Below are 22,626 nucleotides of genomic sequence, written 5' to 3'. Positions count from 1 at the left end.
AATGCTGCTATGAACATTCATGTGCAAATTTCTGTGGGAGCGTATGTTTTTAATTCTTTTGGGTTTTGCATTCATGTAGATTTTTTAATATAGTGTATCAAAGTATTTTTCTCAATTACTGAGTTTTTTGGCACCCCCTTAAAATTCACCCCTGAGTCGAGTGCCTGACCTGGCCTCACCCTGTTCCCACCCTGCCTCTTGCCCCTTGCTAGCTGTGTGATTTTGGGCAAGTTGCTTACCCTCTCAGGGCCTCAGTTTCCTCCTCTGTGAAATGGGGATAGTCCCTGTACCTACTCACAGCTGTTAGGGGACACAATGAGCTCATGACGCACGTTACAGACGAGAACATCCCTGGCACTCAGTAGACTTGTGCCAGGCAACAGTTCTTCTGATGGGGAGGCCTGGTTTGGGGCCTGAGGGTGGGTCACAAGATGGATGTGACCTAGCCTTGCCCTTGAGGAGAGCTGGCCCACCTGCCTAGAATGCCTTGCTGCTCCTGTTCCCTGGGTAAACATGCTGTTTCTGCTCTCCTGCCTCGGCCTGACGCCCCTACAAGGTCCCGGGGGTGAGATCTGGAGCTGCTCACCCGAAGGCCGCCCGGGCTCCCAGCACCTTCCATCCCAGCTGCCCGGGCCCCCACCGTCGCCTCCCCCACCCTCAGCTCTGCCCACTCCCACTGCAGGCCGCGGCTCCCGGCCCTGCGCGCTGCCATGAGGCCTGCACTCTGCGGGGCTGAAGTCCAAAGTCCAGTGCCTTCGCTAAGCACACGGATGAATATGAACCTTGGAGAATTTCCCCAGCTCCAATGTAAACAGAGCGGGCAGGGGCCCTGATTCACTGGCCGCTGGGGCCAGCCTTGGGGGTTGGGGGTGCCCACAGGGCTTGGCTGGTGGGGTTTGGGGGGACAGTGGGTGCAAGGAGCCTGGTTGGTGCCTGCCTGCTGGCCGCCGGGCGAGGAGACGGCCCCCACGGTGGGGGAGGCGGCCAGCTCGGTGGCCCCGGGCCGCATGGTCCAGGGGTGGCGGAGCCATGGTTTCCAAACTGAGCCAGCTGCAGACGGAGCTCCTGGCCGCCCTGCTCGAGTCTGGCCTGAGCAAGGAGGCGCTGATCCAGGCGTTGGGTGAGCCAGGGCCCTACCTGCTGGCTGGAGATGGCCCCCTGGACAAGGGGGAGTCCTGCGGCGGCGGCCGAGGGGAGCTGGCCGAGCTGCCCAATGGGCTTGGGGAGACGAGGGGCTCCGAGGACGAGACGGACGACGATGGGGAAGACTTCACGCCACCCATCCTCAGAGAGCTGGAGAACCTCAGCCCCGAGGAGGCGGCCCACCAGAAAGCCGTGGTGGAGACCCTGCTGCAGTAAGGACCCCCCTTCCCTGAGTCGTGCTCCCAAGGCGCCCACCCTCTGCTCCTGACCAGCCCTTCTGAGGCTGAAGTTCCATGAGAGGTGGCCTTCAGCCTAGTTGTTGGGAAGGGAGACAGGGCCCATGAGAGCTTGTGGGGGGTTGGGGGGTCCTTGCTCAGAGGTTGGAGCCTCCCGCCCCCTAGCTGGCCCTCTGCAGAGTCTGAGTCCCTCTGAGCCACGGCTTTCAGCCCAGGGCTTGGGAAGTGGGGACATGCCCCAGGGGAGCTCCAAGATCGGAAAAAGCGAGAGAGTCCACAATGTAAGTGCCTGGAGAGATGGAGGCCAGTGGAAAGTTTTAGCCGCCACGGTCACTTCTAGTCCCCAAACCCTAACTCCTCTGCTAAGGGCCAGGATACACTGCTGGGGAGGGGGGGCGCTGAGGCCGGGGTTTTAGGGACTCCCCTGGGACCTGGGCACTCAAGCATTCAGTGGAGAAAGCCCACATCTTTCTTACCTGAGGGGGATGGAACCTCGGGGCGGGAGCTGCTCACCTTTCCTGCACAGCCTCAGGCACCATTAGAGGACTTCTGCTCTGTACCCCCATCCGTTGGCTGGCTCCCCATCTCCCACAGAACTGGGTGGGTCTGAGCCCAATGCCTCCCCTCTCCTCAGCAGAGCTAACCTGGTTACTAATTACCCATGGGCTTTATTATTTCTCTTTTGTTTTATAAATTTATAAACGGCAAAAGGCTCTGATAAGGCCTGTGATCATTAACTTGTAGGGACGGTGGCCTGGGGAGGCCTGGGTCAACCAACCTCCCACCCAGTAGGGTGGGGGATGGGGAATGTGGGGATGGAGGAAGGGGGGCCCAGGGGCTCAGGGACCGCCCCTCCCCAAAGGCTCTCTAACCTCCATCCTAACACCTGGGCTCTGTGCTGAGGTTTCACGTGTATAATTTCAGGTAATGTCGAGGTGAACCCTGGGAGGGCTATGGATAACTCTGCTTCACAGATGAGGAAACTGAGGCCCAGAGAGGGGAAGTAGCTTGACTAAGGCCACCCAGCTGGGATTCCACACCCACTCTGGTGCCCTCAGTTGCCAAGACTGGGGTCCAGGGGCCACCGGGGTGCCTGGGGGAGGTGTCTGAGAAAGAGCCCCTCTCCAGGGGACCATGTCTTTTCTGTCCAAGGTCCTGATCCCAGCTTGGGGTGGGGGAGGGCTGGATCCTGCCTCAGGGAGCCCTCAGGGTCTGCCAGGCCTCGTGAGGTCCCGGGCAGCGGGCAGGGGAGCAGCCAGGGCCCCCTGACTTGGCAGGAAGAGGAGGGCAAAGGGCCCCGCTGGCTGCAGGGGAGGGGCAAAGTGTCAGGCATCGCCAGACCCAGGACGAGGGCCACCCTGGCAGGGTGGGGCTGGGCCAGATCTGCTGAGGCCCCAGCAGGGATGGGGGCTTTCAAGTGGGAGCGGAGGCAGGGGGAGCCCGGGGCCTTTCTTACCTGGTGGGACGGGGCCTCTTGATCGGCGGCCCCTTTGGTGGGATGGTGGGTGAGGGGAAGCCTTGATCCACAGCACTTGATGGGGGAGCAGAGGTCAGAGGGCTCCCTGGGGACCAGCAGAAACCTGGAAGCCGAGGGAGAGAGGGGAGACAAGGAGGAGGAGAGAGGATGTCGGGGGAGATGGAGAGAGAGGCCTGGAGCGGCAGAGCTGAGCAGAAGGCCGGGAGGGGAGAGGGGCTCACACCCAGTTGGGAGAAGGGGCTCGGGAGAGACTGAGGCGCCCCAAGCCGAGAGGAGGCTGGAGTGCTTCCCGCCTGCCCCGATTGGGTTTTCTTTAATGCTAACAGCATGCTATTTACTTTCCATTTAAATTTGAGATGTTGCTATAAATTATCAACCAGCTCCTTGTTCCTGCGGAGTTTATAACTAACTACCTGGGTTACTTATTGTTCAGGTAACAAAAGGGATCTGAAAACGCCCCGAGGGAAAAAAGTGGGGCCTCTAGCTTCAGGGCACCGGAAGGAGAGGGGTGGGGGACCCCGCTGAAGGCCTGGGCCGTGAGGGAGGTTGAGGCTGGAAAGGATGGTGCCCAGGCAGGACTTCTAGTGGAAGCCATTTCTCTGGAGAAGACAGTGCCTGGGAAGAGGCAGGGGTGGGTCTGGGTCCCAGGCCTCCCTGGGGTGCCCTATGCCTGAGGCCACAGCAGGAACCTGAGTGCTCCCCTCAGATCGCCATCCTTGGTTCACTCTGTGACCTTGGGCAAGTTTCTTCTCCGCCTTCTGCCTCAGTTTCCCTACCTGGACAATGAATAAAATTCAAACTCCCTGCCCTTGTTTCCTGACCTCTTCCTGAGGTCACCCTCTTTCTGCCGGTCACATTGACTTTGCTGATTCCCACCTCAGGGCCTTTGCCCGTGCTGTTCCTTCTGCCTGGAACCCTCTTTCCAGATCTTCCCATGGCTGATTTCTTCTCCTCCTTTTGCTCAAATGTCATCTCCTCAGGGTGGCCATCTAAACCACCCCATTTAAAGGTAGGCCCACTCCAGTCACTCTCTCGTCCATTACTTTCATTTACTTTCTCCTGTCCCTTATCATTACTTAGGATGATCTTATTAGTTTATCTGTTTATTTTCTATCTCCTGCTGTGAAATAGAAGCTCTTCAAGGGCAGGGCCCGCCCGTGTGGCCTTGTTCACCACTCTTACCCCTGATATCCAGCCCAGTGGGTGAATGAGTGACTAGGATTCTCTGAGGCCTGGGGACATTTGTGGCTATGGCCAAGGGAGGAATCTGTACCTCCTTCCTGGGGGTCCTCCTAGGTCCTCCCTGTCCCGGAGCAGCTCAAACTTCAACCCTGAGGCTCTCTGATCCTCCCGATTGGGCCCCGAGACTCAGGAAAACAGTGGCCAAGGTGGGACGATCTGACATCCCTGACTGCGGCCATCCTGCCGAATCTTGGCTCTGGGATCCTGGTTTGAATCCCAGCTCTGCCTCCTCCTAGCTTGGGAGGGATTTCACTTTTCTGGGCCCCAGTGTCCTCTGCAGGGCCCCACAGGGTTGAATAGCACATAAGTGCAATAAACGGATGTTATTAACAGTGGTCCCATTTTACAGAGGAGCAAATGAGGGCTCAGAGAGGCAAAGTGACTTGCCCGAGGCACTTTACAAAGTAGTAAGACCGGGACTAAGACGCAGGTCCTCCTGAGCCTACAGTCTGCACGGTGCCCTTGAGTTTGCAGGCCTGTCCTTGATCGGTTTATCTCTCCCGTCAGCCTCCCCAGTCCTTCGCACTGCTGACGTCACCATCAACTCACTTCCATGCAGGGCTCTAGAGCTGGCGGGGGGCCTGCAAAGGCACGCAACCCTTTTTCTCCTCCTGACAACCTCTCAAATATGATCTGCCCATGTCACAGTCGAGGAAGCTGAGGCACGGGGAGGTTAAGCAAGTTCCCAAGGCCACCTGGACAGTGAGTGGCAGGGCTGGGCTTCAAACTCAGCTCGCCCTTGCAGATGAAGCTCTGCAAGCTGGTCTCCCGGCTCCACACCCTTGGACCCCCTGAAACCCCAGGGGCCAGCGAGCAAAAGGCCAAACATTGTACCTGTGATTGACCCCAGAACTGGCAGGAGGCGGGAGGAGGGAGATATGGGCAGGTCTTCGCCTCTCCTGGGCCCCCTCCCCTCTGCTGTGGGTCCGGGGGTCCCAAGACTACATCCTGGATGATGATGATGACAATATCGTTCCACTTACTGAGTCTTTCCTGTGTGCCAGGCCCTGCGCTAGTTTCACTCCTATTTGAAACCCATTCAGTTCTCCCGGGAGCACTGCGAGGCAGGCGTGGGTTTACCGCCGTGTTACCAGGAAGATGTGGGGCTTGCACACATCATGTGTGAAGTTGCAGTGGTGGGATGTGAACCCAGGTTGGCTTGACTCTCAAACCCACGAGAGCGAAAGCAGGAGATACCTGGAGACGTGGCCTGTCAGTTCTGAGTTGGGGAAACTGTCCTGAAAAGAGTCAGGTCCTTGGAGACCGAGTGTGTGTGCGTCTGCGTGTGCGTGTGTGAATAGTAGGGGGAGGAGAAAGAGACAGAGCGAACAACAGAGAGACACACACAGAGACAGAACAAGAGAGACACAGAGAGAAGGAGGCAGAGAAAGAGACGCAAAGACAGACAGAACCAGGGAGTCAGATGGACAGTGACAGATAGTGCATCTTTAGTCTGAGCCCGGAGAGGCCCTACTGAGAGGCAGACGGAGCTTATTCTCTCTGGAGAAGAGAGCCGGGAGGGAGGGAGGAATGCTCAGGAGGGTGAGACTGTGGTTGGGGGAGGAGGGGGCCATCGGGCAGCCCAGCTCCAGAATCAGATAAACATGTTTGCCACGAAGCACAAGGCTGGACTTTGTACTGCCCTTCCCTCCCAGCTCCGACTGGCACCCAGGGAGCGGGGGAGGCAGAGAGGAGAGGAACCGTGGGGCCCCTGAGAGTTGGGGAGACAGGAACTCGGGAGAGGTCTGGGGGCCCCAGCAAAGTGAAGTATTCTTGAGTCCCAACCAGGTCCCCTTGCAAGTGCCCATCTTTCTGAGTCTCATCTTCTGTATGCCCATTTCTCCCCTGTGAAATGGGCATACAAGGAGTACCTAGTTCCTAGGATTATTATAAGATTTATGTGACCAGCTCTTAGCACAGTGCCTGGCCCACAGTTAACACTCAGGGATCATTCATCCCCACGGCTGTCATTCTCACACCAATGGGACTTTGCTGTGCTGCGTGCTGACCATTTAGACGTATCTGTCCCCACCCTCCAGCCTCCCTGCCTCTATGGGAAGTGCTGATATAAAAGGAGGAAGTCAGAGGGCCGAAGCTGATGAAGGCTCCGTGCGCTGGTGTCTGAGAAGAGCACTGTCAGCAGGTGACCCGAGGCTGGTTCTCTGAGCAGGAAGAGAGGGGCCGGGGGGCAGGCAGTGTGCGCGGACTTCAGAGCGCTGGGGGGTTATTTGCTTTCAGTGTTTTACAACTCAGTTTTAAGTATCATTTATGCATATGTAGTATATTACATAATATTAGGCTATACTACATCATTAAAAAGCACAGAAGAGTAACAGGGAACACCATTCCTCTTCCCCTGTCCCCAGCACCCAATTCCCCTTTTGTGGACGCTTCGCCAGTTCTTTCTGTGTCCTTCCGGCATTTCATGTGAACACAAGCAAAGATGTAGAAATCTTCTTTCATCCCACTTTAAATTTTATGCGAATAGCAGCACAGCAAACCCACCAGACAAACTCCGTTCCGTCTGGGCGCACGCAGAGCTTTCTCAGTGGGTTTCTACGGTTGCATCATCCGGAGGCGCCATGATTTGGTTAATCAGCGCCCTTTCGCTGAATACTTTGGTTGTTTCCAGTCTTTTGCTGTGGCAAGCATCGTGGCACGAATCGCCTCCTACACTTGTCACACACGCAAACAGCAGAAGACTCAAATTCTAGAAGGAAATTGCTGAGTCGAGGGGGTGAGAGCACAGGCTCTGGAATCGCAGAGATGTGGGTTCAAATCCTGGTTCTGCCAGTTTCAACACTTGTCCTGAGCTGCATTTATTGGACACACATTTGTAATATAAGCTCAGGAGAGGATGGTGAAGAGAGGGTTGAGACAGAGCAAGCGAGGGAGAGAGAGAAGGATTTATACAGTACAGGCAATTCACCCACACACTGAGTGGAGGACAGGCCATGAGTATAGATGGCCCCAGGTCCCTGAGTCTCTCTAGTGAGGGACTCTCAGCCCAAAGTGCCATTCTGGTACTTAGATGCTCCCATATTCCATCCAACAAGGCCTCTGAATGCCAACCTCTAACTCTTCACCTGGGACTCTGTTGAAAAACCAGCCACTTGCCCCAGTGCTGTGGGGAAGCTGGTTGGGCCACTGCCCAGGGTTCAGTGCTGATTTTCAGGAGGCATTTTGACCCTAAGTGATTTTTACCTGATGGGCTAACTTAGAACTGAATCCCTCAGGTGGGATTGGGCTGTGACCTTGGGCAAGAGATACAACGCAAATGCTCTTTGCCTCAGTGGCCCCGGTAAAGTGGGAGAATTGTGTTTCTCTCCTTGTTTTCAGACTCAGTAGGTGTCTGTCATCCATCCACCTTACCATCCATCCATCTACCCATCCATCATCTACCACCTACCCATCCAGCATCCTATTTATCCATCCATCCACCCATCCACTTTATCATCCCTCCATCCACTCATCGGTTCATGCATTCATCAAGGGCATTCTCTATGTCAGGGCTATTTTGGGTGCTGAAAACCACAAGTTCCTTCCCTCAAGGTGTTTACAGGCTCTCCCAGTGGCTATGACACAGCCACAAATAACATTTCCAGGTAGGACGAGGGGAGGATCTTTAAAGGAGGCACAAAGGCGAGGACCCTCCCCATCTGGCTTCTGCAGCTTCCAGTGGGAGTCTGTTCACGTCTACATACAGATGTGTCTGCGTGTCCATGTTTCTAAACTTTTATCTGTTCCCATGTCTGTGTGGGACTAGTTGGGGCCTGTGACCACATGTCTGCCAGTCTCTATCCCCATATCCGTGTGTCTGTGTCCTGGCACGAGTGCCCATACCTCCCTGTCCCTGAGTGAGGGTGCAGGCCCCTGGGCTCCATGGCCGCTTTCATTCACAATCCCTACCCCCAGGAGCACAGGGCTCCCAGCCCCCGGAACCCCAGCCCCGCCTGAGCAGCCCTATCCTTGCCCTCTTCCCAGGGAGGACCCGTGGCGCGTGGCAAAGATGGTCAAGTCCTACCTGCAGCAGCATAACATCCCACAGCGGGAGGTGGTCGACACCACCGGCCTCAACCAGTCCCACCTGTCCCAGCACCTCAACAAGGGCACCCCCATGAAGACGCAGAAGCGAGCCGCCCTGTACACCTGGTATGTCCGCAAGCAGCGAGAGGTGGCCCAGCGTAAGTAATGACCGACCGCAGCCCGTCTTCCCCGGCAGGGCTCGGGGCTCTCCGCAGCTCGAGGGTGGGGGCCGGAAGCTTCCCCGCCCCGTCGCTCGGTTGGGCAGACAGAGGAAGGCAGCGGGACCCCACCAGCGTCTATTACCTCTTCTGCGCCAGGCCCCCTGGGCGAGGAGGGCTGGTCTTGGGCATCCAGAGATGCACGAACTGGGTCCCGGCTTTTCCAGGAGCCCTCTGTGTAGAGGGGAAGCAGGAGAAAAAATCAGGATGATACAGTGAGACGGGAGTTATAATGTGATAACAACAACAAGCGCTAGTGTCTCGGGAGCACTCACTGTGTGCAGGCCCAGCACCGCGTACTCCGTAAGGCCTTTCAAAGTGTTGAGCTGGTGCAGGAGGCGAGAGTCATCTATTCTTCCTCAGGGAGGCAGGGACATCAGGGAGGATCACATTAGAAATACGTATGACCTAGTGACGAAGTCTTAAAGTGTGAGTCGAATTTTGACCCATGGAGATGCACGGAAGGGTGTTTCAGGCAGAAGGAACAGCATGAGTAAAGGCTCAGAGGCGAGGTGTACACTCAGGGAATCCTCCACTGCAGACCCAGGAAGACCTGGGCACACTATTATTCAGGGAATGGTGGGTTTCCTTGCTCAGGCCTCACACCCCACAAAATCCCAAGGACGTGTTCACACTTTTGAGCTTGTCTATGTGTAAACATTTTTTTGATAATTTTTAAATTAATTATCCAGGTTTTTAAAAAGACAATATAGGGGCCGGCTCCGTGGCTGAGTGGTTAAGTTCTCGCCCTCCGCTGCGGTGGCCCAGGGTTCGGATCCTGGGCGCGGACATGGCACTGCTTGTCAGGCCACGTTGAAGCAGCGTCCCACATCCCAAAACTAGAAGGACCCGCAACTAAGATATACAACTGTGTACAGGCGGGGTTTGGGGAGATAAAGCAGGAAAAAAAAAAAAAGATTGGCAACAGTTGTTAGCTCAGGTGCCAATCTTTAGGAAAAATAAATAAATAAATAAAAAATAAAAAGACAATATATACTTAGTTAAAAAAAGAAAAAAAATAGAGCTTTTCCAATAAAAGTTAGGTGTCCTTCTTCTAAAGCAGCCACTGGCATTCCCACTGTCACATGGATCCTTTCAGAGATATTTTAAGCATCGGCTAGTAATATATAATATAGATAACCTTCCCCTACTCTTGGGCGGGCTGCTAGCTATTCTGTTACTTGGGGGCGCCATTATCTGTTTAACTGGCCCCCTACTGAAGGACTTTTAGGGTTTTTCCAATCTTCTATTAGAAACAACTGCTTCAAAGAACATCCTTCTCTGGATACGTTCGCGCTCACATGAGAGTGTGTCTACAGGATGAATTCCTGGAGGTGGAAAACTGGGTCACACAGTAGGTACTTTAAAATCTATGATAGATGTTCCCATAGTTCCTTACAAGGCCGTGGTGACAATTTACACTCCCACTAACAGTAAAAATCACTGTTGGAAAAAAATAATGCACACCATAGACATCTCTCATCCTTACTGCACGCCTGGCCCTCACTCCAGTGATTGGCATGTTCACCTCCTACTGTGCTGGAATACACACTCAGAAAAAACTTACCAAAAAAGTTCACTTTCGTACTGTTATAATTTGTCTGAGAACAATAGAGACTTATTTTGAAAATCCGTTAGAACTAGGTTTTGCTTCGGAGGGGGTTGTCTCCTCCCCAGACCGTCACTGGAAGAAATTTACAATGTTAAATTAAACGCATATGTGTTACTGAGAGAACTGTTCGAAATGCAATCAAAGATTCAGCCCAGAGCTGGGAATAAAGAAGCACACTGTGGCCCAAATAGCCTTCCCCTGAGAATTTTTAACTTTAAAGGAGACATTGGAAAATTCCAGATGCAGAACATTCAAGATATGACTGAAGTATTAGGACTCTTGGTAACAAGGGACAGAACCCCTTCTCAAACTGATATAAGCAAAAAAGGGAACTTATTGGCTCTTGGATATGAAGAGTCCATGGCTTCTTCAGGCATGGCTGGATCCAGCATCTCTAGGCTCTGTTGTCTTTTATGTTGGCCTCATTCTCAGACAGGCTCTCCTCCCGTAGGCGAAGATGGCCCTGGGAGCTCTGGGCTGCCATCCTGCCAGCTTAGCAACCTCAGGGGGAAATGTGCACCTCTTTTTAGCTCTTTCCAGCTGAATGAGTTTTTTTTTTAATAATGTAAAGTTTAAATAAAGTCTAACATATGAAAAGTGCACAAATCCTAAGGGTACAGATTAATGAATTTTCACAAAGCGAGCACACTGATGTAACTCCCAATCAGGTAAGAGAGAGACTATTACCAGACCCCCGGAAGCCCCCCTCCCGCCGGCAGGAACAATCACTATCCTGACTTCTAGCCCTGCGGGCTAACTATGACTGTTTTTGAAGTTCATATAAACTCAGTCATATAGTCATGCAGTGCCTTCTTTCACTCAACATTACGTTTGTGGGATCCCTCTGTGCGGTTCCGTGTCATTGTAGGTCGGCCATTCTCATCGCTGCATGTGAATATTCCATTGTGTGAGTACAATGTACGTATTATTTCTTCTTTGAAGGACATTTGGATGGCTTCTGAGTTTTTGCTATTGCCGGTAGTGCTGCTGTGAACATTCCAGGACACGTCTTTCACTGAATGTGTATACATATTTCTATTAGGTGTGGAATCACTGAATCAAAGAATATACATAAGCTCAGCTTGAGTACATAGTGCCAAATAGTCATCAATTTGCACTCCCACTAGCAGTGTTTGAGAATTCCAGGAGCTCCACAGCTTTGTCGACACTTGGTAACGTCATTTTTATTTTAGCCATGCTGGATGTGTGGTGCTATTGCATGGTGGTTTTAATTTTCATTTCCTTGATGACTCCTTATGTTGAGTATCTTTTCATATGGTTATTGGACACTTGGAAAACCTTTTTAAGAAGTGCCTATTCTAGGGGGCCGGCCCAGTGGTGCAGCGGTTAAGTGCGCACGTTCCGCTTCGGTGGCCTGGGGGTCGCTGGTTCAGATCCCGGGTGCGGACATGGCACCACTTGGCAAGCCATGCTATGGCAGGCATCCCACATAGAAAGTAGAGGAAGATGGGCACAGATGTTAGCTCAGGGCCAGTCTTCCTCAGCAAAAAGAGGAGGATTGGCAGCAGGTGTTAGCTCACGGCTAATCTTCCTCCAAAAAAAAAGTGCCTGTTCCAGATTGCCCATCTTTCTTTCAGATTGTCTGCTTTTTTCTTATTGATTTGTAAAAGTTTAAAAAAATATACTGCAAGTTCTTTTTCAAGAGTATGCATTGTAAATATATTCTCCTACACTGTGGGTTGCTTTATATATTTGAAATGATATCTTTTGATGAACAGAAGTTCTTAATTTTTTTCTTTATGGTTAGCGCTTTTCCTGTCCTGTTTAAGAAATCTCTGTCTAACCCAAGGTCATGAACATGGTCTCCTATATTTTATCCTAATAGCTTTGTTTTACTTTCCACATTTAGAGGTGCAGTCCAGCTGGAATTGATTTTTGTGTACAGCAGGAGGTAGAGTCGGGATTCATGGTTTTGCTGTTTTTTTTTTTTAAGATTGACACCTGAGCTAACAACTGTTGCCAATCTTCTTTTTTTCCCCTGCTTTTTCTCCCCAAATCCCCACAGTACATAGATGTATATTTTAGTTGTGGGTCATTCTAGTTGTGGCATGTGGGATGCTGCCTCAGCATGGCCTGATGAGCAGTGTCATGTCTGTGCCCAGGATCTGAACTGGTGAAACCCTGGGCCGCCGAAGCGGAGCACGCGAACTTAACCACTCGGCCAAGGGGCTGGCCCCCGTGGTTTTTTTTTCACAAGTTGCTTTCGATTCAGTTTACAGATGGAGGTACTGGTGCCCAAATTCATTTCCTCTCCTGTGTAACTGACTACCCAGCACCATTTATTGAGAAGATCCATGAACCAATCACAGTGGCCAGGGGGATGTGGTGTTCTTCTTGGCCAGAGTGAGGTCACCTCACCTTACCCAGATGGGCTGGGAAGGGAGGAGAGGGAGCCCCAAAGAGAATCAGGGTGCTGTTTCTGAAGAAGGAGGAAACGATGCTATGCGGGCAAAGCAGGTGCCTGTCACTGGGGAATTCTCAGAGAATGAACAGATGTTGAACTGAATGAGAAGGGCCCTATTTAAGAAGGGGCAGTGTGCTATAGTGGCTAAGTGTAGGGTTCTGGAACCAGGCTGCCTGGCTTCAAATCCTGGCTCTGCCACTTGTCAGCTGTGTGGCCTTGGAAAAGTTGTTTATCCTTTCTGTGACTCAGTTCCCCCATCCGTGTAGTGGGGATAAAATAGCATCTACTCTGCAGAGCTGCCCTGAAGGTGCAATTTGTAGAAATGCCTGGCATTGAGAAAGCAAAAACATTAGCTGTTGCTGCTATATGTAATTTTCTTGCCAGGTGTTCTCTGAACTTCTCCCATCAAATCCCCAACAGGGTAAGTTATCTGCTTCGCATGTTTGGCAATTAAAAAAAAAAACTTTTAATTTTAGAATAAATCTAAATTTTCAGGACTACTGGGCAGATGGTACAGAGAATTCCCATATACCCCAGACCCAGTTTTCCCTATTATTAACATTAGTAGGTACATTTCTCACAATTAACAAACCCACATGATACGTTATTATTAAGTAAAGTCCATACCTTATTCGGATTTCCTCAGTTTATCCCTAATGTCCTTTTTCTGGTCCAGGATCCCATCCAGTTGTAGACATATTACATCTAGTTGTGCCTTCTTAGTCTCTTCTTGGTTGTGACAGTTTCTCAGATTTTCCTTATTTTTCATGACCTTGGCAGGGTAACTTTTTTCTTATTGAGTTCATAATAGTTTACATCATTGTGAGATTTCAGTTGTACATTATTTCTTGTCTGTCACCATATAAGTGCTCCCCTTCACCCCCTGTGCTCACCCCCCACCCCCCTTTCCCCTGGTAACCCCTGAACTGTTCTGTTTGTCCAAGTGTTTGTTTATATTCCACACATGAGTGAAGTCATACGGTGTTTGTCTTTCTCAGTCTGGCTTATTTCACTTAGCATAATACCCTCCAGGCCCATCCATGTTGTTGCAAATGGAATGATTTTGTCTTTTTTTTATGGCTGAGTAGTATTCCATTGTATATATATACTGCATCTTCTTTATCCAATCAGTCGATGGGCACTTGGGTTGCTTCTGCGTCTTGGCTATTGTGAATAATGCTGCAATAAACATAGGGGTGCATATGTTACTTTGGATTGTTGATTTCAAGTTGATGGGTAGACACCCAGTAGTGGGATAGCTGGATCATATGGTAGTTCTATTTTTAGTTTTTTGAGGAATCTCCATACTGTTTTCCATAGTGGCTGCACCAGTTTTCATTCCCACCAGCAGGGTATGAGGGTTCCCTTCTCTCCACACCCTCTCCAACATTTCTTATTTTTAGTCTTAGTGATTATAGCCTTTTTAACAGGCATAAGGTGGTATCTTAGTGTAGTTTTGATTTGCATTTCCCTGATGATTAATGATGTTGAACATCTTTTCATGTGCTCATTGGCCATCTGTATATCTTCTTTGGAAAAAGGTCTGTTCATATCCTCTGCCCAATTTTTGATTGGGCTGTTTGTTTTTTGTTGTTCGGTTGTGTGAGTTCATCATATATTTTGGAGATTAACGACAGGGTAATTTTTTTAAGCTGAAATATTTTAGTTTTTTGGGCTAAGTCATAGTGTCCTGTACTCCAGATCTTGGGCCAGCCCCCTGCCGGGCAAGATGGCCAACTGAGAGTCAGCATGAGCAGGAGCTCAAGCCACAGCTGCTGAGAGTGATAGAATCTGTGCCAAACGGGCTTCTAGTGTCTTCTCAGTTTGGCTGTTGATGGGTCTAACCCCGCTGGAGCATTGGTGCCTGCTTCTGCTCTTGGCACTCAGATGGCAAGGGCACTCCTGCTGCTATGCCCCTGACTCAGAATCTTCCTTCTGTCCTGGCACTTGGCTGTCCCATACGCTTGGTGGCCTGCTCAGAGATAATGATAAACTAGTTTCCATTAAAGTGGAAGAAGCTGACAAGGGCTGGGTGGGTCTCTTCTCTCCTGGCTAACACTTGCACTTTAACCTGGATTTCCAAGTCTGGAATGTTGAAAATAGCTCTGAATCTACTCAGGGGATATGGTTCAAGGTTCTGGTCTACTGTGTGACCATGGGAAAATATTTAACCTCTCTAAACCTCAGCTTCCGTATCTGTAAAATGGGATGGCATATTGTCAAATGTGAACAAATGGTGATTCTTACCTGGAGCCTTGTTTTGAGAAGGATTGTGAGTTTATATCTTGGCTCAGTAGAAAAGTGTGCGGGGCTTGATTAGTGATGTCTGCCTTGGACACATGTTAAGAAAGGGGTGGCAAGTGTGCTGTGTGTTTGCCATCACTGGATTAAATGATATTCTAAGTTCTAGCTGGAAGCTCCTCTGGCTCAGCACCCTGGGAATGAGAAAGAATCAGGGGCATGGTCAGATGAACTGATGTGGGAGGGTGGGAGTAGCTGATGCCCTGCTTATGGCTCTCTGTGCCTACAGAGTTCACCCACGCAGGGCAGGGGGGGCTGATTGAAGAGCCCACGGGCGATGAGCTACCAACCAAGAAGGGGCGGAGAAATCGTTTCAAATGGGGCCCAGCATCCCAGCAGATCCTGTTCCAGGCCTACGAGAGGCAGAAGAACCCCAGCAAGGAGGAGCGAGAGGCGTTGGTGGAGGAGTGCAACAGGTAGAACGGCTGGCGGTTGGCAGGGCTGGTTTGGCCTGGGCTGGGGCCAGGCTGGGGAAGGGGAGGGTGGCTCTGGGTCCTGGGGGAGACTCCCCAGTCCTGAGAGATCCTGTTGTTGGCCCAGGAGTTCTCAACTCCTGCTCAGTGTCTGAAACCTAGCTCCATTCCTGGCACTCAGCCCCCTCCGACCCAAGCAACCCTTGAGTGGCTGCTCATCTCATTCATCCTCACTAAACCCTATGGCTATTTTGCTCACTTTATGATTGGAGGGACTAAGAGAGGCTAAGTCACTTGCTCAAGGTCACACAGCAGAACTGGGACTGGAACTCAGGTCTGCCTCCTCAAACACTCAGGTAGAGCCCCACTTCCCAGAGCCTTCCCCGAAGCCCCAAGAGAGGGCTCCTTTGTGCCTGGTCTGGAGGCTCACAAGTGGCCATTTCTGCAGGGCGGAGTGCATCCAGAGGGGGGTGTCACCGTCGCAGGCACAGGGCCTGGGCTCCAACCTCGTCACGGAGGTGCGTGTCTACAACTGGTTTGCCAATAGGCGCAAGGAAGAAGCCTTTCGGCACAAGCTGGCCATGGACACATACAGTGGGCCGCCACCGGGACCAGGCCCGGGCCCTGCGCTGCCTGCCCACAGCTCCCCGGGCCTGCCCCCACCTGCCCTCTCCCCTAGTAAGGTCCATGGTGAGTGCTATATGGGCAGGGGGATTGGGACTGTGGGCAGAGGGGACATGGCGGTAGGTGGGAAAGTTGGGGAGCACCCCAGTGGCAGCAGCTGCCCAGCCTCTTAGCACAGCAGTTTGGTTCTGCTCCACTCTGTTTACACTACTCCCCATCCACTCCACTGACCATTCTGTTCCATCCACTCCACTCCACTCCTTCCACCCCACTCAACTCCGTCTACTCTACTCCATCCACTCCATTCCATCCACTCCATTCCATCCACTCCAACCTAGCTTGATTTGGGTTACTTCAATTCAATCCATTCATTTCAGATCAAACAAACTCAATTCATTTCAGTTCAACTCTACTCAACTCAATTCTGTTCAACTCATTATAATCCAATTTAGTTCATTTAAATTTGGTACAGTTTAATCCAATCCAATTCCCAATTGATTCAGTTTGATTAGATGTAATTCAAGAAAATTCAGTTAATTTTGTATAGCTCAGTTCCATTCAATCCAATTCAATTTGATTCAATTCAACTCAATTCACTTCAGGTTCAATTCAACTAGATTCAGTTTCATTCAACTAATTCAAGTTCATTCTATTCAACTCAGATCACTGCAGTTTAATTTTATTAGCCTCAGTTTAGTTTGGTTCAGTTGTCTTTTATTGTGTACCTACTGTATATCAGGTGTAGCACTAGGCAGTGGGTGTGGGGGTGGGTGTGGGGGTGCAGAACTAATAAAATTTAGCCCTTGTGTTCAAGGAGTTGGAAGCAGCCAACGCAAGGCCTGGCAGGAGGTGGTCACTCAAGCAGAGTGTGCTGGCTGCATAAAGATAGCGCAAGCAAACCGAAGTGGTTTGGGGTGATGGGGACCTGGGAGGTGAGCAGGAAAGTGGGGTGCTGAGGTTGGACACTGTTCCCACTCCAGGTGTGCGCTATGGACAGCCTGCAACCAGTGAGGGGGCAGAAGTGCCCTCAAGCAGCGGCGGTCCCTTGGTGACAGTGTCTGCACCCCTGCACCAAGTGTCCCCTACAGGCCTGGAGCCCAGTCACAGCCTGCTGAGCACTGAAGCCAAGCTGGTGAGTGCTCCCCCCAGTGGAGGAAGGCCCTTCCAATCCCATCTTCCTTCGGCTGAGGCCCCACCTTGACTCAGCTTGGTTTCCCCTCCAAGGTCTCAGCAACTGGGGGCCCCCTGCCCCCTGTCAGCACCCTGACAGCACTGCACAGCTTGGAGCAGACATCCCCAGGCCTCAACCAGCAGCCCCAGAACCTCATCATGGCCTCGCTTCCTGGGGTGATGGCCATCGGGCCTGGGGAGCCTGCCTCCCTCGGCCCCACGTTCACCAACACAGGCGCCTCCACCCTGGTCATTGGTAAGCTGTGGGGATAGAGGGCATCTGAGTAGGGGGTTCATGGGGCTCCTACAGAATCCAGGAGCTGGAAGAGCCCCTGGGACTCATTCATTCATTCATTCATTCATGCTTTTGTTGAGTGCCTCCTCTGTGCCAGGCTCTGTGCTACCTCAGGGATATACAAGAGCAACAAACACACCAAGATCTCAGCGACCCAGTGGGGAGGCAGACAGTGAACATAACGCAGACAGTATATAGTGCTTTAGGAGGCACAAGTCTGTGGGAAAAACAGAGCAGGGAAGGGGGGGTCACAATTTTCTAGGTTTTAGGTTTTTTTTTTAAAGCCCAGGAAGACTTTATTTGCAGGAACTATTGTACGGAAGCTCAATATATGAAACAGATAGGAAGCTGCTGGGAGAGGGGAACAGAGAGTTAAGCCTCAGGGCCTTTGCACTGCTGTGGAACCCCAGGGCTCCAGGGAACCTAGTTTGACATACTCCTTGCCCATATAATGAGCTAGAGACTCAGAGACAGGGAGTGACTTGCCAAGGCCACGTAAGTTAGTGACAGGTCCTAACCCAAAGGTATTTCCTGTCTGCCTTGTCCCCTCCTGCAACTCACTGGCTCAGGGAGGGAGGGATGATGCCACCAAGGGTCTGGGTTGGGCCTGGGGAGGCAGTGGAGATGGCAGGAGGCCTGGCTGACTCCTGCCCCTCCTGCCCCAGGCCTGGCCTCCACGCAGGCACAGAGCGTGCCGGTCATCAACAGCATGGGCAGCAGCCTGACCACCCTGCAGCCGGTCCAGTTCTCTCAGCCGCTGCACCCTTCCTACCAGCAGCCACTCATGCCCCCTGTGCAGAGCCACGTGGCCCAGAGCCCCTTCATGGCCACCATGGCCCAGCTGCAGAGCCCCCACGGTGAGCGCCCCGGCCCCAGGCGGGGGGTGGGGGGAGAGGTTGGCTGGTGATGTGGACGGAGGAAGGGCGGCTGAGCAGATACTGTGGTCTCCGTGTGTGTCTGGTACTAATGCAGGTGCTTCTGTGATGGGGTGGTCTGCGGGTGCTCAGATGAGTGTCTGTGACCAGAAAACGTTTCAGTGTGTGAATATGTGTGGCCACGCGTGTGTGCAGGTTTGTATGAGTGGGCACACCCGGGTGTTTGCGTGTGCACGCTCACGAGTGGGAGTACAGGTCCCAGTCCTTTCTCTGAAAGCCTTGGGGCCACACGTATTTCCGAATTCAGTATTCTCAGGGTTTGGAAATGTAACGTGGTGGCCAGACCATGGATTACATAAGACTCCCAGCAGGGTTTGGGGCAGCTCTGCTATCTCTGCGGCAAAAGGTAGAATTCCACAAGGCAGGTTAATACAGACTTGCATCACCTCACGTCAGGTTCAGGTCACACTTTGCCACCCAATGAGCTCCAGTGCCAACCTTAGGAAAACCTGTTGGTTTCCAGACCTTTCTGGCATTTGGAACTGGGGAGAAGGGGCTGTGGATCTGTGTAACTGTGTGTATTTGGGTGAGTGTGTATGTGGGTGGTTATGACTTTATCTGACGCAGCGTGAGAATGTGTGGTTGGTGTGTTTTCCTGCTGGTGTCCATGGGCGTTTTTGTGGGGGTGGGGGCTGTAGGTGGCACTCTGGGTTACATTTCGGAGAGGGGTCCTGGAGGCGGAGATGTGCTGCCCTCCGCCCTGCCCACCCTAGCAGGGGCACCGCCCTTCCCCCCGAGCCTGTACTTGGCACAGCAGCACCTGTGCCTCCTACTCCCTTTCACGTGTCATCTCCAGGTGACGGGAGGAGCTGGGTTTGGGTGCTAGCCTCCTCCCGGCTTCTCTCCATCAAGCCAGGCTGAGCAGGCTCCTGTAGCTGGGGAGAGAGGTCCAATCCCTCTGTCTGGAGCTCCCAGTTTTGGGAATCAGCCCTGAGTCCTCAGCCAGTGCCCCATCGGGCCCTTCACCAAGGCCCACACCCCACTTCCCCCAGAGCACCCAGCCTTGAGGCCCTCCTGGGAGGGCTCCAGCTCAGCCCAGGGTGCCATGTCGTGTCCTCCTCTCTCTCCTCCCTCCTGGCCAGCCCTCTATAGCCACAAGCCTGAGGTGGCCCAGTACACCCACACGGGCCTGCTTCCGCAGACCATGCTCATCACCGACACCACCAACCTGAGCGCCCTTGCCAGCCTCACACCCACCAAGCAGGTAAGGCCCAGGCCTGCCCTCGATCCTCCTCGGGCCCCTCCCCAGAGCACAGCCGGCGGCTCAGGAGGCTGCTGTTTTCCCAGGTCTTCACCACAGACACTGAGGCCTCCAGCGAGTCCGGGCTTCATCCTCCGGTGTCACAGGCCACCACCATCCACATCCCCAGCCAGGACTCTGCGGGCATCCAGCACCTGCAGCCGGCCCATCGGCTCAGCACCAGCCCCACCGGTGAGCAGCCCTTCCCTGCTCCCTGCTCGCTGCCCAGTCAGGGGGCAAGGTATGCGGCAGCTGGGGCTCAATGGGAGGCGGCCCCAGACCCGCACTGGAGGGCACCCTGGGCTCCTCTAAACTGAGCCGGGCGGGGTGTGAAACCACAGGAAAATGGGCACATCTTACAGGAACATCTCAGTGACTCGGGTGAGGAAAAAGATTAAGTAATGGCGAGAGGCAGCGGGGGCTAATAATGACGGAAGTGGGCTTGTTGTGGCCGCAAGTGGCTCACGGAGGCGGTGGTTTGCTCAGGGTTTAGCACGCTTTGAATTCAGTGCCAATGTTGAAATCAGGAGCTTGCATAAAGAAGACCAGCTCTCTGGCTTCTCTTGCAATATTGGAAGGACTCGTGTTCCCACACAGCAACAACGGAGCGTGCACTCTCCAGGCCACCACGTCCCACTCAGCCCTTCATTTCCTTTCTCTGAGGACCTGAGTCTGTGACCCACCCTGTCATGGTGAAGGGCAGGCACCCTGGAGTCAGGCTGCTGGGCTCTGAGGCCTGGGGCAGCCGCTTGCCAAGTGTGCGACTTTAGGCAAGCTGCTCCCCATCTGTGGGCCTCAGCTTCCTCCATCCGGCCCTGGTGGCTGCAGTGACGGTTCCCTAGGGCTCACAGTCCAGGCCCCATGCTTACCCATGAGGCACACTTCATCAGCCCATTTTATAGATGAGAAAGCAGACACTCAAGGAGTGGAGGGCCTTGGCCTTGCCTCCGACAGCTACTAGGTCCAAACTCAAAGGCCTTTCTCTTCACCATCTGAGGCAGGGTTCTCCTGAGATGGTGACCCAATAGGAATGTTTATATATTTAATGAATGAGCTCACATGACTGTGGGGGTACACTGGCAAGTCTGAAAGCTGTAGGGCAGGCCAGCAGGCTGGTGACAGGGCAGGAATTAATGCTGCAGTTTTGAGGCGGAATTCCTTCTTCTCTAGGAAACCTCAGCTTCTGCTCTTAAGGCCTTCAACTGATTGGATAAGGCCCACCCACATTATGGAGGGAAATCTTTACTTAAAATCAACTGACTGTAGGTGTAAACCATGTGCACACCTTCAGAGCAACACTTAGATCAGTGTTTGCTTCAGTGACTGGGTACTCCTGCCTAGCCGAGTTGGCGCCTAAAGCAAACCACCACCACACCCCCTCACCACGGCTTCTCTAATGCTCCCACCAAAATGTCCTGAGGAGGCCACTCCCTGGTTGGTCCTGGAGCCTGCCTGGGGGATCAGACGACCCGAGGGTAGGTCTGACTTTGGGGTTCCTGTTATCTGCTGTGATTCAGGACGTGGCGAGGCCCCACTGCCCCTGTCCCGAGGACCCTAGGGACAGGTGGGGTTGGGGCGGGTTGGCAGGCAGCCAGCAGCCTTGTTTGCCTCCGCAGTGTCCTCCAGCAGCCTGGTGTTGTACCAGAGCTCCGACTCCTCCAATGGGCACAGCCACCTGCTGCCCTCGAACCACAGCGTCATCGAGACCTTCATCTCCACGCAGATGGCCTCTTCCTCCCAGTAACCATGGCAACCGCCTCCCGGAGGGGCTGGGCCCTGGGGCCTGCATGGCCTGCTTGGGGGGTGACGAGGACATTTGAGCCTAAGAAACTTTTGCTGCCACGGGGTTGCTGCCTTTCCCTGGAAAACAGTGCCTCGGTCCCCACCCTGGTCTGCTGGCGCCAGAAAGGGAGGGTTCTGAGGCACGCGCAGCTGAGGGCTGCTTCCGTTGCACAAGAAGGGACCGTGGAGAGCTGGGAGGCAGAGCTTGTTCCTAGCAGGTCACGGGAGGGACTGTCCCTGCTGCTCAGGTAAATCTTGTCACTTGGAGCAGAAAGGGGCAGCCTTTGGACTCTGGCAGCCCCAGCCTGAATCTGTGGAGAGCCCAGCATCCCGAAGGAAACTCTGGCAGCCACACTTCTCAGGACACAAGCTTGCGTAGCTGTGAGTCGCTGAGCTCCGAGAGGCCCGAGATCAACGTGAACCATTCTGTCACCTATGCCCCGACCAGGCCACTCCACTCTGCCCCCTTCTAGCTACTGATCCACATGCCCATTTACACCTACCCGTCCCCCACTTGCCTAAGCTGTCCTCGTGGCTCCTCTGTGCCAGGACCTGGGCTCCCATGCCAGCCCCAGGGGAGCTCAGGCTAACAAGGAGGGCACGCAGGGCTCTCCCAATTTCCCTCGTCCTGAGCCATCCCCTCTTCTCGGCCCCCACGACCTCCAGTTTTCTTGGACATTCATCTTCCTGAGCATCACGCCTTCTTACGCCAGCCTGGCATCTTGCCTCTACTGGGAAGCCCCCCTCAGGGCCAGGAAGTTGTCCGTGCTCCTGCGGGAGCCTCGTGACTCTGTGCCTGGTGCTGAGCCCAGGTCTTGGGGCAGCAGCACCTCTGGCTTCTGGGGCCCTGCAGACCCTTCCCTGGTTTGAGGGAGAAGCTGCTGAGCTCAGAAGGCAGCAAGGCCTAAGCAGCCACAGAACTGAGGGACCCAGAGGGAGCAGAGCCACCTGTGACGCCTGGAAGCTTGGGAGCCCAGCTGGCTGTGGATGGGGAGCCAGGCGGTCTGCAGCCACCCTGAGGAGCCCGAGGCCCTGAGCAGCATGGGGAGGGACAAGGCACCCGTATCCTCTTCTCCCTGGGGCTGCCGCAGATAACCCGGCCCTCAGTGGCCTACCTCCATCCTGGGATTGAGGAAGCGGCCAGGGGAGAACCAGTACCCACTGCAGCTGGCAGCCAGCTAAGGGCGCACCTGTACATTTATTTAACTTTCAGTAAAGTAAATGAGGAACGTATTGGACACTTCTTGCTTGTCCACACACCACCCAGAGGGTGTTGGGCAGGCAGGGGGAGGCCGAGGTGGGCCAGGGGCCTGAGGAGAGACGGGCCCCAGCACATACATGTCACAGTGCCTGTCCTGCCCTGCTGAATCTCTGAGGCCAGGTGGTGGAGCCAGAGTTTCACCTTAACCTTGAGCTTCTGCTCCTTCCTGCACAAGACCCCCTGGGGCACGGAACCCAGGCCACAGGTACTGTGACCCTCCCTGAAG

The 22,626-nt window shown here is 53.4% G+C and overlaps 1 protein-coding gene across 2 annotated transcripts; it reads left to right on the top strand.

Moving 5' to 3' along the window:
• The first annotated feature begins 382 nt into the window (after positions 1-382).
• HNF1A (HNF1 homeobox A) lies at positions 383-22,372 on the top strand. Of its 2 annotated transcripts, none has more exons than XM_008542315.2 (10): positions 383-1,355; positions 8,083-8,282; positions 14,910-15,096; positions 15,542-15,783; positions 16,698-16,849; positions 16,942-17,143; positions 17,848-18,039; positions 19,200-19,321; positions 19,405-19,549; positions 20,974-22,372. In XM_008542315.2, exons 1-10 carry the CDS (start codon positions 1,030-1,032, stop codon positions 21,099-21,101), a joined length of 1,896 nt encoding a protein of 631 aa, XP_008540537.2. In that variant the 5' UTR covers positions 383-1,029; the 3' UTR covers positions 21,102-22,372. The 2 variants fall into 2 exon arrangements, with proteins under 2 accessions (XP_008540537.2, XP_070483178.1); XM_070627077.1 differs by having other exon boundaries at positions 749-1,355; positions 20,528-22,372.
• The last annotated feature ends 254 nt before the right edge of the window (positions 22,373-22,626 follow it).

The sequence above is a fragment of the Equus przewalskii genome, chromosome 7 (genome assembly GCF_037783145.1).
Source record: "Equus przewalskii isolate Varuska chromosome 7, EquPr2, whole genome shotgun sequence".
Classification (NCBI taxonomy): Eukaryota; Metazoa; Chordata; class Mammalia; order Perissodactyla; family Equidae; genus Equus; species Equus przewalskii.
The sequence above is the reverse complement of the archived record's forward strand: the minus strand, read 5'-3'. Positions and strand labels throughout refer to the sequence as shown.